This window comes from Oreochromis aureus, linkage group 6 (assembly GCF_013358895.1).
Source record: "Oreochromis aureus strain Israel breed Guangdong linkage group 6, ZZ_aureus, whole genome shotgun sequence".
Classification (NCBI taxonomy): domain Eukaryota; kingdom Metazoa; phylum Chordata; class Actinopteri; order Cichliformes; family Cichlidae; genus Oreochromis; species Oreochromis aureus.
Window position 1 is genome coordinate 39,782,476 of NC_052947.1, and position 16,723 is coordinate 39,799,198.

The 16,723-nt window shown below is 44.3% G+C and overlaps 1 protein-coding gene and 1 non-coding gene across 3 annotated transcripts in view; both read right to left on the minus strand.

Annotated features, from left to right (window-relative positions):
• The window catches only part of LOC116320242 (E3 ubiquitin-protein ligase DTX1-like), a 37,807-nt gene that overhangs the window by 19,790 nt on the left and 1,294 nt on the right, over positions 1-16,723 (minus strand). Inside the window, exons 1-2 of one of the 2 annotated variants that reach the window (XM_031739803.2) lie at positions 15,019-15,329; positions 14,544-14,770 (exon numbers count right to left, since the gene is read on the minus strand). In XM_031739803.2, the coding sequence (XP_031595663.1) occupies positions 14,544-14,770; positions 15,019-15,020 (229 nt within the window). In that variant the 5' untranslated portion in view covers positions 15,021-15,329. Of the gene's footprint in view, positions 1-14,543; positions 14,771-15,018; positions 15,330-16,723 lie in introns of those variants that run through there. The other variant, XM_031739802.2, reaches the window with a different exon arrangement.
• On the minus strand, positions 3,289-3,376 carry trnay-gua. Its single transcript is given in 2 exon segments — positions 3,289-3,324; positions 3,340-3,376. It is a non-coding gene; the product is annotated as a tRNA-Tyr (tRNA).

Below are 16,723 nucleotides of genomic sequence, written 5' to 3' on the forward strand. Positions count from 1 at the left end.
GACAGCTGCATGAGAACTAAAAACTAACCAGTTCCAAAACTCATCAACATCCAGTCGGTGGCCAGTGAACCACTAAGGTTAGACTTTAGTCGCATTACAAAAGATGGACGTTGCTTCCAGATCGGAAAAATTAAGCACTTTATATTTAATGGCCAGCAGGAAACCATAAAGTTTTTCAGTGGAAAAAATGCCCTCAGCTCTGAGCTCAGTTAGCACTTTCAAGTCTTTTTTTAATTTTTAATTAATTTAATTTCGGCCATTTTACGAGTCACAAAGGAGGACAATGCTTGTTAACCGGACGTCGTTAGCCAATGAGCGTGGGCTGTTCTTTAGCCTCTCAGTCAGATCCACTCCACACTTCCAGTTTCAAAACACCACGACGGCGACAGTGGAAACGCTCAGCTGGAACCTTATGGACTTGTTTACAGACTGTCATATACACGCATAACAGTAAGCTGGTATCTGTGGAAACATTAGCCTGGCCAGGCTCTTAATCAGGGCGTAACATATAAAATTATTGCGCTGTACATGACTAAACTGACTGGATATCAGCCATGACATGACTGATCCAGAAGAACCAGTCCAACCCTGTTCTTCTGGCAAAGCCTTTCCAAAACTCTGACATAATCGAGGCAGATCGCCAGCTTTGGTTCAAGTTAGGTCGCATAAAAGTGAAGCCAATCAGCTCCATTCATAGAGGTTGTGTTTAGCATATTTTACATTAGGAAAAATTAGAATATTGGATGAAAAAAAAAGAAAGGTAACATGAGTTGAGGAGAGAGAGAGGAGAAAATAAGGACAGAATTTTAGAGCTGGCACAACATTTTATATCTGAAACTTCATAAACAAAACACAAAGACTCTTCTCCTCCCTACAGAGCCTGTACAGAGGAGTCAGGGATTTCAGCAGTTCCTGCAAACGGAGCACTTATAATGCAGTAAATTTAACCGAACAGCTGGACTGACATCCGACCTGGACAACACCTGACGTGCTCTCTCAGCGAGCTTCGTCTCCTGTTTCAGCAAATACAGACAGCAGAGAAGTACAAGGCAGACGTGGACCTCCGGCTAAAAATGTAAATCTACATCAGCTGACGAGGAACTTGCTCGGAAGGGACTACAGCCACCGGCCATTCTTGTTACGTTACCCCTCTGAGGTCTGAGAGGTCACTGGTGATGACCCGAACCCTAGTTTTAACCCAAGCCAGCCAGAGTTTCATTTCTGATTTTATTCAGGTTCTCTGTCAGGTCGAGGCATTCGGGGAACAAAGAAAATAATCATTCTCACTCACACAAGTGAGAGAGACTGTTTTAGGGTTATAACAGATGACTTAGACCTCAGAGGGTTAGCGAGAGCCTCTGGTGCAGCACATATGTAGGTGCTGGTCTACATGTACAGCATGAATGACCTGCAGGCACCGTCTCATGCTACCAGTAGTGCCAAGCACACTTACAAACCGCAAAACTAAAGAAAAATGTAGACGGGAGAAAGGAGAGAGCAATTATCTGTGGCCTTCACCTGCACAACATTCCCTTTGTGGAGTGTCTTCCTCTCCGGTGCACCTGCTCTCACCTTCATTTGCACCAAAGCAGGTGAAATGGCTCCACGATGGTTTCTGATTTCTAACTGGACTGACTGACCGACTTTGTACAAAATGTACAGAAACAGTAATCAGAGAGACCCAAACATCTAAACAGGGATTCAAACCAACAATGTGCAGGTTACTAGTCAGCTGCTTAAACCTCCAGCAGTCATCTTTCCTGTGTTAACCCCAATAACACAGCAGGCTGGAAAATCCCCCCCTGGGATGCATGTGAGGGAGGAATGCTCCCTGTTTATCAAATACGAATTTCAGGCCCTCCCTTCATACTGGTTTTCTCAGTCAGTCAGAAAAGACTGGGCGTGGGTGTTTGTGTACTCGTGTGTTTACTGTAGGTATGCTGGGTGTCCTCCATAAAAGGGTCTGATAAAAGCAGTTACAGCTGTAGGAACGAGCATGCGTGTGTCTGTCCGTGTGTCGCATGGGAAAGCCCTCACGCTCACTCTCTCTTATAGTACCACACCTCTCCCAAATCATCCATCTGTCAGAGTCGGATCAGCACGCAGCGCTCGGCTGCTTTCGCTTGTGGCTCACGTTTGAAATCAAGCGAAGCGTGTTTTGGGTGTAGCCGATTCCTGGATTTCTGCTTCGAACAAAAAGAAAACTGCAACATAATGAGTTGTTAAATGAAGCCAAGAGAATACACACTGCGTGTGTGTGTGTGTGTGTGTGTGTGTATGTGTGTGTGTGTGGTGGAGACCCAACAGCAAAAGTAAATAAGGAAAATGTGTGAATATTACAGAGCTCAGGGAGCACAAAGAGGCCTGAAGCAGGTGGAGAAAGAAACTGGCCATCTGGTCTTTATTGTTCTCCCTCTCTGTCTTTACCACTGACCCCTCCCTGCATTCAAACACACACACACACACACACACACACACACACACACACACACACACACACACACACACACACACATTGCAGACTGACCAGCAGGCACACACATGTTAGGGTCGGGTCATGCTTTATACCGCTTTCACTTCTCGTCCGTCTGAGAAAATCTAGCATCTGGGATGAGCTGACACTTCCTCTTCACACTTCTTGTATCAGCCACACTTTAATAATCTGCTTAGAAAGCTTGAACCTGTCTCACCGACTCCATGAGTCACTCTTTACCTACATGATTATTACAGCGTACAAGATTTTTCTTTGGTCCCAAATTCCTCTGTGCAGGAAAACCTCTGAACGTGTACATTTCCGTACTGCCTACATTTAATGACCTGTATTTATTGTGTTTCCAGAAAACATCCAAGTGATCCTAAATTCTACTTTTTACGGCGTTTAGAGCAGTAAAATCGATTTTTATGTGTATTCAGGACCAAGGGTTATAAATTGAAACCTTTTTTGCATTTATTTTTGCTCTTAAGCTCTCAGTTTGTCTTGTATTACAAATCAAGCGCACCACATCAGATTACAGCTCTGTGATTTTTGCCCCTGTAAACTCCTTCACAATTTAGTGGAGCCTGAGCGAAGACGAGATCTGTCTAAAATAAGTCAAACTCAGAGTTTCTGTAGGTGAAGCTGTGGAAGGATTTTAACTGTTTTTGGTTCTTTGTTTACAAACTGTTTGGAAGTCGTTCTGAGTCGTTCTGCTACCTTCAGAACAATCAGTTCACCGACCACGCACACCCAAAATGATTACCTAGAATGCTGTGTGCATATTTTGGAAGTGTATGTGAAAAAAAAAAGTTTCCTTCGAGCCGGATTTGAACCAGCGACCTAAGGATCTCTGCTATTCTCCCCTACAGTCCTCCGCTCTGCCAACTGAGCTATCGAAGGGGACGCACAGCCTGCCCACACATTTACACCCATCTTCTGATGTAAATGACCGTTACAGTCAAAACACTCGCTAGCATCTTAAAATGTTTCTTAGTTATGTTAACTGTATAATAAAAGTGCACATTTCAAGAAGATGAATAATTAGGTTAAATAATAAATATGACAGCATTAATTAAAACCCTGTGACTGTGACCCGCTGCCATAAACATAAACTACAACTGTAAACAACACTGACACCGGCGGCCCGCTCTGTCACCAGATACCATCCTTAGACTCTGCGTTTGTCTTTCAGCCCAAATGCTTCAGCGCTGTGTGTGAAAAAAACACAACATCATTGAAGCCGGGCTCAAACCAGCAACCTAAAGATCTCTGTTATTTGCACCTACAAGGGTTTCACTCTACCAACTGAGCCTGAAGCCGAAGCATGCTCAGCTGGAGGAAGTTGTGACATTTCAAACACCTTGCCAGTCACAGAAAACCCTGGAGACACAGGTTGGGCGACCCAACCCACAGCCAGTTGGGTTGGGTCATTGGTGAAACAAGTAGTCTGAAATATATGTATGTTTTTTGTTCTGTAGGCTTTGATTATATTGTAAATTTACACTTCTAATGATTATTTTGTGATTTTCTTCACTGAACTCAAACAGACTGAGAGAAGTGAGGTTTGCTGCTCCAAAAGCATCATTTCAAGTGTTTTTGGAGAAAATATTTAAAATATCCACATCTGCAAACCAGATGTTCAGATTTAGTTTGAAACAGACTCTTGAAGTAACAAAGGACCCTCTAAACTGAATTTTTTATAGTTTACAATAAATACAGTCAGTTTAAGCAGCTAAGATTGGACCGGACGCTGCAGCACCTCCGACGTGTAGTGGAGGACAAACACACGTGGATTATGGTCGACCCTTTGAATGAGGAGCCCACCCCCCAGGCCTGGCTGCACGGTGGGACCCCCGGTGTCCCCGGTTCAACTGAGGTTTTTGCTTGGACTAAATCTAAATAAGCATCTAGCATACAGTGTGATGCACATGCAGTATCATCCTGGGCTCCCCCTGCTCCTCCAGACCCTCTTAAATCAGATGTGCACAGAAACAATGTGACATCATCCTAACTTTCCTCCACCCGTTAAAAAGACGACGATTTCTTCCCCATCTTTCAAATGTGACGTGTCCCAGTTTGAACCCAACCTGAACCCAGCCAGAAGCAAATGAGCCGAAACTACTGCAATTTTAACAACTTCTCGAAAAATATTCCTCGACCTCGTAGCTCCACTTCTCCATTCATCATCCTCAAATGGCCCCCTGAGCGCCCTCGAGCAGGGCTCAGGGCTGAGGAGACTGATGAACACCACCAGAGTCTTTATGAAGACCGGGGATGGAAAAATTCAAATTGACACACTTGGAAAGGTCGCACCGAGACCGGATTGTGGCACAGTCTCACAGCAATAACACCGAAACGAGACAAAAAGAGGAAGCGGCTGATGAAGACAAACCTGCTTCATGCGCTTTATTTCGTCTCGATTTTTGTCCTCACTTTCACACTTTCTGTTCTTGTTTCTTGTTTTGTTCATTACTTTGTCCTGGTTTCTCACCCTCCTGCTGCCTGATGCCGTCTCTTCCTCTGCTGTCACTTTTTCTTCTTTCATCCTTCTTTGCTTTCTCTTTTTCCAGCCAAACTGCAAACTTACGCCAGCTTTTGTAATCTTAACACTGAGATTAGGGCGACTTTCTAAGCTAAATAAATAAGATGAGCTCCTGAACATTAAAGTAGACCCCATTATGTTCATTCCCTGCTTCTTATTTTTATTCTTGGACTTGCTTGAGTTTGCATTATTCACACTTCATAATAATCCTTTATGTCGCACTGAGATTTGGTTTTCACTGAACTGGACCTCTGTTTTCTTTCCGTCTACATGTGCCAAACAAAAGAAGTGTGCAGCTACCAACAGTACAGCTCTTTAATCTTCAGCCTCTCGTCATGGTTAGATGGATGCCTCCGTCTGCTGGGTGTAGTTCGGTAGAAAGAAAACAGTTCCTACATGCAACGAGATTCACGGTTTCTGGACAGTGACATTGTTTTTTCGGGGGGTGGGGGGGATTCACAGCACTACAGGACAGAGGAAAATTCAAATTTAGAGGTGAACTCACACTTCAGGGCTAAAAAACTCCCTGAGAAGCAGCAGGAGCATAAATATTTACTGATGCCTTCACATGCTTTCCTATATGTGTGTGCGCACAGGCGGTGAGTGATGCCCCCCCAGAGGCCTCCCAGTAACAGTAACTCGACACGCAGAGTTTCACAACAACAACTCAGAGAGAAAAGCTGAGCTCTGACCCTTCCAGCTTCTTCATCTCACTTTTCCTGGACTTCCTTCTGCACAGAAAACAAGACGGCTGACACTCTGCAGGACACTAACTCGGCTTTCTTCGGTCTGCTTCTCGAGGATTAGTGAGCTTTAAACGCGGCGGTGTTGCACAACCGTAACAGCAGTTTCAATTCAGACATTTTTATGCAACAGCCTTTGCAAACATATGCTAATGTACTGACGGGACGGGGTAAACAAAAATGGTTTTAACACTGACTCAGGGCACTCCTGTCACATTGCTGTGTTTGTGTTTTACTTTGAAGGTTACGTTTCTCACGTGTCACATGTGTTTTCACTTCCTGCTTTTGTTTCCTTCCCTCCTTTGTGATTGTCTGTCCACCCTCATTAGTTTCACCTGCGGTTTTAAAAGATAATAAAAAGTCTGCCTGTTTCTCCTGAATAGCACCAGTAAGAAATCGGGATTCCTGGAAGCTGCTCAATTTCTGCTATTATTTTATTGGTTGCAAGCAATTAAAAAATGATAAATGATGATGTTGTATTTATTCTTTATAAGCAGTTGCACTGAAAAAACATAAGGATGAAACTGTCTTAAGCACATTTAAACAACTTATTTAGCAGAATGCACAACCTTCGTGTGTCCTAAACGTAGAGCTGTGATGCTGATGACCTGTTGCCTGACACAATCGGCATTTTTCCAGCTTTTTTGCTCTTTTTCAAGTTTATTGAGCAAAGCATTTAAAATTCACACAGATTCATAAAGTGCTTTTTGTCTGCAGCAGCGGCCTTGTTTTCAACCTGATTTATGTGTTTAACTACGGAGCCCCGCAAGGGAGTTTTGCGAGATCTCGCAAAAGTTTTGTGAGATCTCGCAAAAGTTTTGTGAGATCTCGCAAAATAGGCCGCATCCTTCGCAGGGTGCATTTGAAGGCCGATTATTTCACAGCCAGGCGACGAAGGCTGTCTCAATTTGAAGGCTGCTTCAAATGCGTCCTTAATTTCCCCGAATTTGATGGATGGGTCGGGTGTATCCTTTGTGGCCCAACCTATCCAAGAATTCATAGCGCGGCCCAGCGAATTCCAGTTTCCAACAATGGCGGCAGCTACTTAGTTTTAATATTACTCTTTCTGGGTTACACAGCTACACAAATGTAGCTGTGTAACCTTCAAATATCTGCTCGGTTTATCAAGACATCACATATTTACAAAAGTGCTCCGACGTCTTCGGAGACGTCTGTTACCCACCAGCTCGAAGCTGACTGGGAGGTCGAGGCCCACTAGAGCCAGGGGGAACACCGCACTCGCAGCACATCGTGCCTCGACCACCCGGTCAGCATTGAGCTGGCGGCCTCGGAAGGACGCGGCCTATTTTGCAAGATCTCGCAAAAGTTCATCTTTATTTTTTTTTCTCCAATGTCCCTTGCGGGGCTCCGTATTTAACCTCTTCACACTTCTTTCACTTGATATTTTTTATCTTCCTTTGTAAATTTAGCCACTCTGCAGTCCTGTCAGTGGGCTGTTTGTGATACGCGTATGACGCCGGCTCATATCTAGATCCTGGGTAGATTTATTGATTTGATAACCTTTGTATTTGGAACTTTCTTTATCGGTGGGCCTGAATGGAAACTCCAACTGTTTTTTTTTAGAAATACAGTACATTTACAGCGATGACGTTCATTCTCTTAAAGATATTTACTATCATACCAAAGAGAGACGACATGTCCAGGCAGAGCGTGCGATTTGAAGAACTCACTTTTTCATCTCCTGACAATATCATGACTTTTCAGCGCTCTCCATCTTTTTTTTCTTCATCACTATTTAACTTTCAGCTGAGCTCTCCACTCTTTTTTTTCCACACCCACCCACTTTGTCCCCTTCTCTCTCTCGCCCTCTCTTCGTGTCTTTGTCTCACCTTGAAAGAGTCCCGTCCCTCGAGTGTTGGGTTCAGATTCAATTTTCAGCTTCAGAGAGTGTGAGAGAGAAAAGCATACAAAGAGGGCAAGAGGTCGAGAAGAGAGAAAGATCAGGTGAACCAGAGGAAGCAGAACATAAAGCGGAGAGTTTGAGACAAAGGAAGAGACCCAGTTTCCATTTGGGAATGGCGTTTAGGTAAAAACTGTATATGAAGAGGTGGAGCTAACTCTTCGCCCGATCCTTCGTGTTGGTTTTGAATTTTTAAGAAAATCTGGGATGGTTAAGAAGCTTTTACCTTAGAAAGGTGATACCAAAATACTGTGTTCAGAGCTTGTTCCACTACTTTTACAAGGCTGAAAAATGTCAAACGAGACATTTAGTCTTTGGTAATCCTTCTGCTGCAGGTACTCAAAAACACTGAAGCGTAGTAGCCTGAACATTAGAAGCAGAGCAGTGTGACACGTCTGCAGACTGTGGGCTTGATAGATAAAACCCAAACATATCAAACAACAAGACCCTTTAAACAAACAGCTCGACTCTTGCATGGAGGTTTCACCAGTGCGTGCAAACCCATTGTTTATTTCCTGCTAGCTGGTTTGTTGTGCGTGCAGACAGAGTCAGTGTTGATGTTTGCTGCCACTCCCTCTCCCCCCGTCCTCCGCTCTTTGTTGTCACCACGAATCTACCCCCAACCCTCTGTCTCTGGGGAATCCACCCCCGACCCGCCTTCTACTGTGACCCTAACGCCCCGGGCTTTGTGGGGGTCTGGGAATGTGCCTCCTTCAGCAGGACCAGCTGGAGCGAGAGCAGCAACAAGCTGCAGGGGCAACAAAAAAACACAAGATGCCCTCGAAGTCTGAAAAAAACAGAAGCCGCACAAAGAAAGCGATGACGAGCCGCTCTTTTAAAGCCCAGTAAAATAAGGACATTTACTTCACTCTGCTGAAAACATCTCATAAAAACGTGTTTACTTTATTTCGACAACCACACCCTCATCTCGGTTACGGCAGTCAGGGCAGCTCAAATGTGCTGGGTACAAAGATTTTCTGCTAAGTCAGGCCTCTCCTAAGAGTTCTTCCACCACATGAACAATAATTAGTGACTAATTTTTAAAAAATGTATACACCCAAAAGTAAAATACTATTGGCCAACCAATTTACTGAATGGCAATCACTTTGTCCTTATTGTGACACTAGCCCTGGCCCTCTTCATCTTGTTTTTTTTCTAACAGCAGGGTCACCAGGTCGTCCAGCATCATTCAGCTGCCTCTCCACTCAGTCTCTCGTCCTACAGTCTAGTCTCCAGCTCCAACATGTTGGACTGCAGAGGAGACCCTTCTTCTGCTTCATATGCTACTGTAGTACACATATGCTGCAGCTATGTTCAGCCTGTTGGTCACTGGTCACACATACTGTGACATCAACACCATTTATATAAGTGTGCAAACCAACGTATGCGACAAGTGAAAACAACACTAGAGGATGAAACTGGTGAGCGTAAACTGTTACAGTTTCCAGCTGCAGTCCAAGTTTGTGAAGCCAGAATCTGCCCAAAGAATGAGAGACTCTCTGGAGAGGCAGCTGGCTGTAACGGCTCTACATTTATTTCTCTCAAAGTATTTGCATGGGTTTGTCTCCCTGCAAACTCATAAGAAGAGAAGTCCAACATCTTCCATCCCAGTGTTTTCATACCAGAGCTGCTGCTGATTGACTGTAAATATTCATGAAAAGCAGGACAGAAGTACGAAGGCAAATAGAGGATTTTTGTTTCAAATATAAAATTTAATATGTAAAAAGAAATCCCTTCTGTACCAATTTCACATAAAAAGAACTTTAAGCATCACAGGAACAGGAAGTTAAGATAGGACAGGAAATCGTGTTGTACTCACACAAATGACTGAACGTATACATGTGTTCAAAGGAGGCTCATTTAAGTCTCGTCCCAAATAGCTCATCAAGGTCATAATGTCACATTTTTGCATATATGAATAATTACGCTCCCTTTTCCAAAAACTACAAGTGATGAAGTGATTCGAGACGATCCATCAGAGAAGTTAATTTGGGAAGAAAAGGAGCTGGATCGCAAGCAAGGACGAACTGAAAAGCCTCCACGGTCCTAAGGAAGAGCGCACCCACAGAAACGAGACCACCGCCACCACAATGACGACCTTCATGTCTAAGAAGTGCAGAGCAGGAATACAACACCACTGTTAGCAATGAAGCTCCCAGGGAAGCAGGGCAGCACAGGAACACGAAGGCTTTTCCCTGAATGTCAGCTAAATGGCGTGCTATCAGTGGTGACAGCGCAGCGAGCGTCTGCGGAGCGACAATCCCGCTGCGAGCCCTGAGGTGAACAGGAAACACGCTCTGCTCCAACCACATCTGACAGAGCTGGGAGAGTTTGCACTGGGAGGGAGATCCTTTCATACGTGACTGTAAAGACAGACCTGTAGTGCATGTTTTCTTCCCAGCGGGGTCAAATGTACACGTCGCTCTCCTCCATCTGCATGCAGGAGGTGGTCTGCAGGAGGACCGGGCAGCTCAAAGGTGCTGAGGACCTCATCTGCCGTTAGGACGGTTTATATTTCCACACTTTGAAAAACAAATATATGGAGCAGTTTTGTGCACAAAGCACAGGAAACAACTTCAAAACACACCTGTGTGAATTTGCCTTTGTGTCATCTGAAATGTGATGTGCTTTTGCACCAGCCAGTCTCCATGCCAGTCCACATCAGGTGATGACTCAGCTACCTTCTACTGATCTAACTGGCAAATCTCACATAGGGGGAAGCATTTAAAGTATTTAAAGGCAACAGCTCAGCTTCTGAGAGTCTGCATTCAGGTCACTTCCCTGTGGTACATTAACAGTTCTCCCTACAGGTCCTTATCTATCTGCAAGCCACTTTGCAGCCCACCTCCACCAGAGCTCCTCTATTTCATACTTCATCAGTATCGTATCTGTTGCTCTGTGCCTGCTTTCTACATCTCTGTCCCAAAAGGCCACCAGATTTAAGGAGAAAGCAAAATATCTGACATGAAAAACATAAGAGCATTCTGCGGTTTAACAAATGTAGAACTGAACACTAAGTGGGAATTATTACCAGAAGCTGGTCTTTCTTTCTTTACGTACATTATAACCTCAGACTTATCAGAACCTGCACCTCAGCTTCTACTTCTCTAAACGCTTTCACCCTTCCGTGCATCTCAAAACCACAATGAGCGTGCTCGCATCTGTTTGGAAAAATCCAAGATCTCTGGAAAGACGATGTGAGCGTGAGAGAAAGAACGAAAGAATACGCACTGCCCAATTATCTCACTCCTTCTGCACCGAAAAAAAACCACTCATACACTTCTCTCTCTCCCACGTCGGACAGAAAGGGACCCCTGGGATTTTTTTTTTTTTTTGCCTATCGATGAAACTAAACACTCGGGCAGCAGAAAGAGCCGGGGAAGAGCAGAGGGAGCTACAGAAGAGGACGGCTGGAGTGAACTCTGCTCATTAAGCCTTGAAATTCTCCATTCTGTCCACAAAGTCGAGGTCCCTCTGTTTCTTTTCTCCGTCGGAGGAGGATGCAGCTGCTGGGAAAGTGTGTGCATGTGTGTGTGTGTGTGTGTGTGTGTGTGTGTGGTTAGTGTCAGTGGATAAGGGTTTAAGTATGCAGCGAACTCAGAGCTCTGATGGTCATTCACAGCTGCTCCAAAACATCATACTGCTGGATCTCAAGCAGACACTAACACACACACACACACACACACACACACACTAACATTTGTTCTGTATCACAGAAATATTTAAAGACAAAAACTTGTTGGCCTCCTTTTTTATTTGTTATTTTTTAAAGATTTCATGTTATGTTTTGGACGCTTTCTTATCTTACTGAGTTAAAGAGCTTTCTATGTGCTAAAAATGCATTTCTACAATGTTCTGAGTTTTCTTTTTAAAACTTGAAAGTATAAAATCAAAGCTGTGGTAATATAAAGTCCCTTAGTACCAAAAACTAGACCGCCTGCTGCTTTTACAAGCCACTCTGAATTTTCTCCACTCAAAAAAAACTTAACCGTGACCTTTTTCTGAACCTAACCAGTTATGTTTAACGATGACGTCATGTAATAAACACGAAACAACCACCTGCGGTCTCAGGTGTAAGTGACCGAATCATTTAGTCCATCAACACTGAAATGAATCAGTACAAGTCAAAAAGTACAAGTAAAAATTACGCTCAGGAAGCTGGATCAGTAGATTAGCGGTTGTGGCTAGGTCATGAACTGTGATGAAACTGCGTTGACCTTCAGTTTGTTGCAGTTTGACTGTTTTTGTGACTTTGGTGTTTAACACGTTGTTTCTGAATTAAACTGTATTAACAGCTCTGCTAAGGCACCAGGAAGCGTTAAAAACACTAAATATACCTGCAAATACTCAAACTACCACTTCCGTGGTCTCCCATCTCCTGTCCCTTCATGTGCTTCAGTGCAGTTTAGCTCACTTGGCTTTCTCTTTGCTGTTTATATCCGTCTGATTCTCTCCTACTCCCTGTTTGAATATTCATTGTATTTCAATGCAGCAAAATTCACAGTGAAACTGATCATGTACGTTTTTCTGTTTCTGCTGTCAGATAAGACAACGTCGGAAACATCTCAAACACAGCCCACAAACATCAGGGAAAACCAAACAAACTCAAGCCGTTCACCAAACTGGTGGTTCTTATTGCTGAAACCCAGACTGTGTGACTGAACTGTTCTCTAACAAACTCTGCATTCTCAAATGTTCTGGGCTCGATTAAAGTCTGCAGAGGGCTGGATCTCGAGTCTTGCAGCCAGCCCTTTAAATGTGAAGTCAGATCCTATGAGAGATCACAGATGGTGTCTTTCGATTTCCTCACATCGCATATTTCAGCCCTGTTGACCCAAATAAATGTGGTGCAAACATCTGGAGGATTGTCCAGCAGAATCCCAGATTGACTGCATTCTCTAGCAGGATTTTCCTGGATAACACTGCCTTTGGAGACGTCTCAGGGTATGTAAGAATGGTCCCAGTCTTCATACACTGAGCAAACGTGTGCATATTTTTATGAATTATATTACAGGTGCATTATAGTCTTCACATGTTGAGTTCTTGGAACTAAATAATACCTTATCTTTATGAGTCAAACAACTTGTCAAGCTCTAAAAATACTTTTAATTTTCCAAACACCCCTGATTAGTAGGCTGCCACCATCACACCAGGAACAGCAAATTTAAGACATTAAAAATTAAGTTATTAATGACTTTGCTGAGGCGTTTAGAGCTACCCTGAGAGCTGTAACAGAGCCAGCCTTTCCTGGACCCTGGGCTACATGTTTGACACCACTGGCTTATACCTCTGTCTAAGCTTATACAGTGATGTGTTTAGGGGTAAACAGTGACTTAAGGAAAAAGCTTTAACCATGATTAGTAGAGGCTAAAATCCAGATGCTAAAGAAGCACACTGTGCATTAACAGAATTCCTGAGGTTGGGCAAGAGGTGTCTTTGCAGGAAACCCTGAGACACCCCTCGAATTGGTGGGTGTGTTGCCAGGTTCCTTCTACAGAAATTATATTTGTGTGTCTAGACTGTATTAACGGAACAACCTGGCAACTCTGTGACATTAGACGAACACGTGTACGCCAATTACACAAACAATGTTTGGAAGTTATGTAAGTGAGAGAAACAGGAAAACAGAGACCTTAAAATAAACTTGAAACCAGAAAACTGGGAGTGTGGAACATCTGTATTACAGATGTGTCAGCAATTTCCACATCTGTGAGCCTACTAGGGCCCACTTGGGTCTGAGTGACGTACATTTTAGGTACTCCGCGCTTGCTGCAGTCTTGTTCTGAACGACAGGTGTCACTACTCAGAGAAAAACTCAGGCTTTTTGATTCAGCGCTGGATGCGAAGGAACTAAAGACGATGAAAATGGAAACAAAGCAATAGCGGAGTTCTTTTCAAAGTTTTCTCCTGAAAGTCTCCAAATCGATGTACCACAGTACTGTGATGGATGTGGCTCAGGCATGAGAGCAAGTAGAGAATGACAAGGGTTCAATCTCTGGCTACTACAGCCTGCATGCTGAAGCAACCCTGTACAAGACAGAGAACACCTGCGAGTGTCACTAGTTTATTGTCCACAAACCACCACCTGAGAAGTGGAACAATGGCCTGTCGACACAGTCCTCCTGTGCATTTTCAGATACTTTATCGCTGTGGTTTTCAAATTTATCTTCTCAATATAAACAATAATAATCCAAAATATAACAACCCACAAATGTCAGCAAATTCCTTGATCTGAAGCTATCAAACTGGATGTGAAGCAATGCACAAAGAAGTGGAAAAAGTAGAAGGACAAATACGTTTGCCTCTAAAAATAAAACAAAGAACGGGCATTCACCCACCGGGACACAAGGTAACAAACGCATAATGCACTAGGATAACGATGTCGCCAACTTACGTACAAAGATTCACAGCAGAAGTCTGAAACAGGCCTGAGACGAGCTGCGTGTTTATGTGCTTGTGTGGTTGGGCGAATGAGGCTTGTAGTAAAAAGTAAAATGTAAGTACTATTCCATTTTAACATTTTTATATATCCATAAATAGTACACTTGGGCCCTTAGTCTGTCCAGGCAGCGCATTACAAAAATAAAGAGGTGTAAAACGAAATTAAACTGAAGCTGTAAAGTCACAATCATGCTGCTGTTTTCGACACTTCATTTGACGCTGATCTGATATTCTGATCTCCACTGGACCCTCCCTTCCTCGTGACGGGTCCCCCAATAATAGAAATCCTGTAAGCACCCCTGGCCATAACAGTACTGTTACTCTGCTTCAGTGCAGCAAGTTTATGTCCCCGAAGCTGTAAATAAACCCCGACATGACAGCTCTGCAGCGTGCACCATATGCCCCATCGTCCCAGCTTACCTGTGTCCTGTCTGAACTGGTGCATGGACTGGAGATCTATGATGTACGGCGAGAGCCGGCTGTCCACCTGGCCGAGCACCACGCTCCCTCCGCGGGGGTCGCTGCTCCGGATGGCCGCCTCTATCTGGTGGGAGACGGCGGGGCCGTAGGGCCGCCACCGGCCGTGTTCGTTCAGCCATTCCCACACCACCACGGCAGAGGCCAGGAGCATGTTGTTATTGTTGGCCCTGGAGGGGAGAAGCACAGATGAAACGACAGGAAAACAGTGAGAAGCAGCAGCGCCGTGAAGGTAAAGCAGGAGGAGGCTGTTAGCCCAAATAAAGCCAAGCAGAGGCCAAAAGCGAAGCGAACGGGCTGAAATTCTCCGCTATAATCCCTCCGTTTCAGCCACGATCGCTCCCTGTCTGTGCGAGCAAGTGTCGTGATGAATAACAAAGGCCCGAGCGCTGAAACGAAGCCAGGCTGGGGGACTTACATGGAGCCGAGGCTGAGCTAACGCCGGGAGAAGGCGGCGCATTCTTCCACGAAGATCCGAGCTCCGCGCATGGCCGCGGGGAGAAGGAAATCACGGCCCCCGCTCAGCCTGCCTTTGTTAGACCACCGACACGCTGCGCTAAAACACACTCTGACACCCAGGCAGAACTCGGCGGCCTGGTGCTGAGGTTCCTGTGCGCTGGGGTAACTCCAGCCTCGGCCTCGGTGCCGCGTAAAAATAAAAAAATAATAAAGCCGCTGATTCCTTCTGCTGGGTGTAGACAGCAACAGCTAGTGTGTGTGTGTGGGTGTGTGTGTGCTTTGCTTCTGTAGTTTGGGGCGTTGCAAACAGAAACGTTGAGAAAGTAGTAGCTTCCAACAGCGCAACCTTAGAAAGAACAACTCCCAGACCCTGAACAGGTTCGACCGGTCCGCATCACACAAGTATCCGGTGTGTTTATTTCAGATTTTACACACTGATCTCGTTTAGACATTTAGACACTTTAAGCACTCACCCGTGTGCTCTGTAAAAGCTTTTGGACCTGGAGAAGAGTTTTTGCTGCACACAGAAGGCATTAATGCCTACTCAAAGTCGTTTTGACCACCGACCCGAAATGAAAACCACCAGAACCGTGATTAAAACTCAACCTGTCACCAGTGCTGCTTAACGAATGTGCGGAAATCAGTGGGAATAAAGTACACTTGTGTGTGTGTGTGTGTGTGTGTGTGTGTGTACTTTAGGCCATAGTATTTGAATCTATATGACTCTACTCACATGACTAGATCTAGAAATGTTTTAAACTTTCCAAAACTTTCTGTGTCAGCAAGATTAGCTTTGGGTAAACTCCAGATTCCACACAGATTCCAGTTTGGTGCCTCTCTCAAGGAAAATCCCCCTGATTGTCATTTAAAACAAATAAACATCTCTGTTTATGAAGGCAGTGACAGGAAAAGTTGTATATGCAGACCAATGATTTGCTCCCCACCCACTCACTAAACGTTAACAGACACAGAGCTTTATGCGGGGACAGCTTTGGTGACTTTGGACAAATATGTGGATGAGAAGAATGAAACATCTAATAACTTGGTTATAAGCAATGGTTACAAACTAAACACACAGAGGTGTGAGGGCCAGAAGCAGCCCACAGAGGGTCCAATGCAGCACACTGGGTGGCTCCGTAAAGTGTGACGACTGCAGCGAGGTCTAGGAAAAAATGTTCTGCTGTTCCTGGAGGGGTGATGTTGGAGAAGCCACGGCAGACTGGACATCCGGGCCACTTGACGGGCTAATGTGACGTATTCCAGGTCACTAAATTTGTTAAGAACAAATTTAAAAAGAGAAATACCTAAACATGCTTATATATGCAACAGGCCTACAATGAGCTATCAGGACCTGCAGTAAATACAAATTAGGGGTTAGAGGTTTGGGTAGGGTTAGTCACTTAGGTCACTAAGTGACCTGGAATACGTCTGGTAATGTTACAGGTAAAGGTACCCTCAAACACTCACTGAACAAGACTGAGTAAACATATATAAAATTCACCATAGTGAATTTTGTGCATTTTGTTTATGACAAGAATTAACCAAAAAAATCACAAATCTTCACCCACCCAACACAGTCTCGTGGCAGTGAAATAATCATGGCCTCTGTTGTTCATGTGTTCATTCATTGAGCAGATTCGTGTCTGTGTAGCTACAGAAAATTA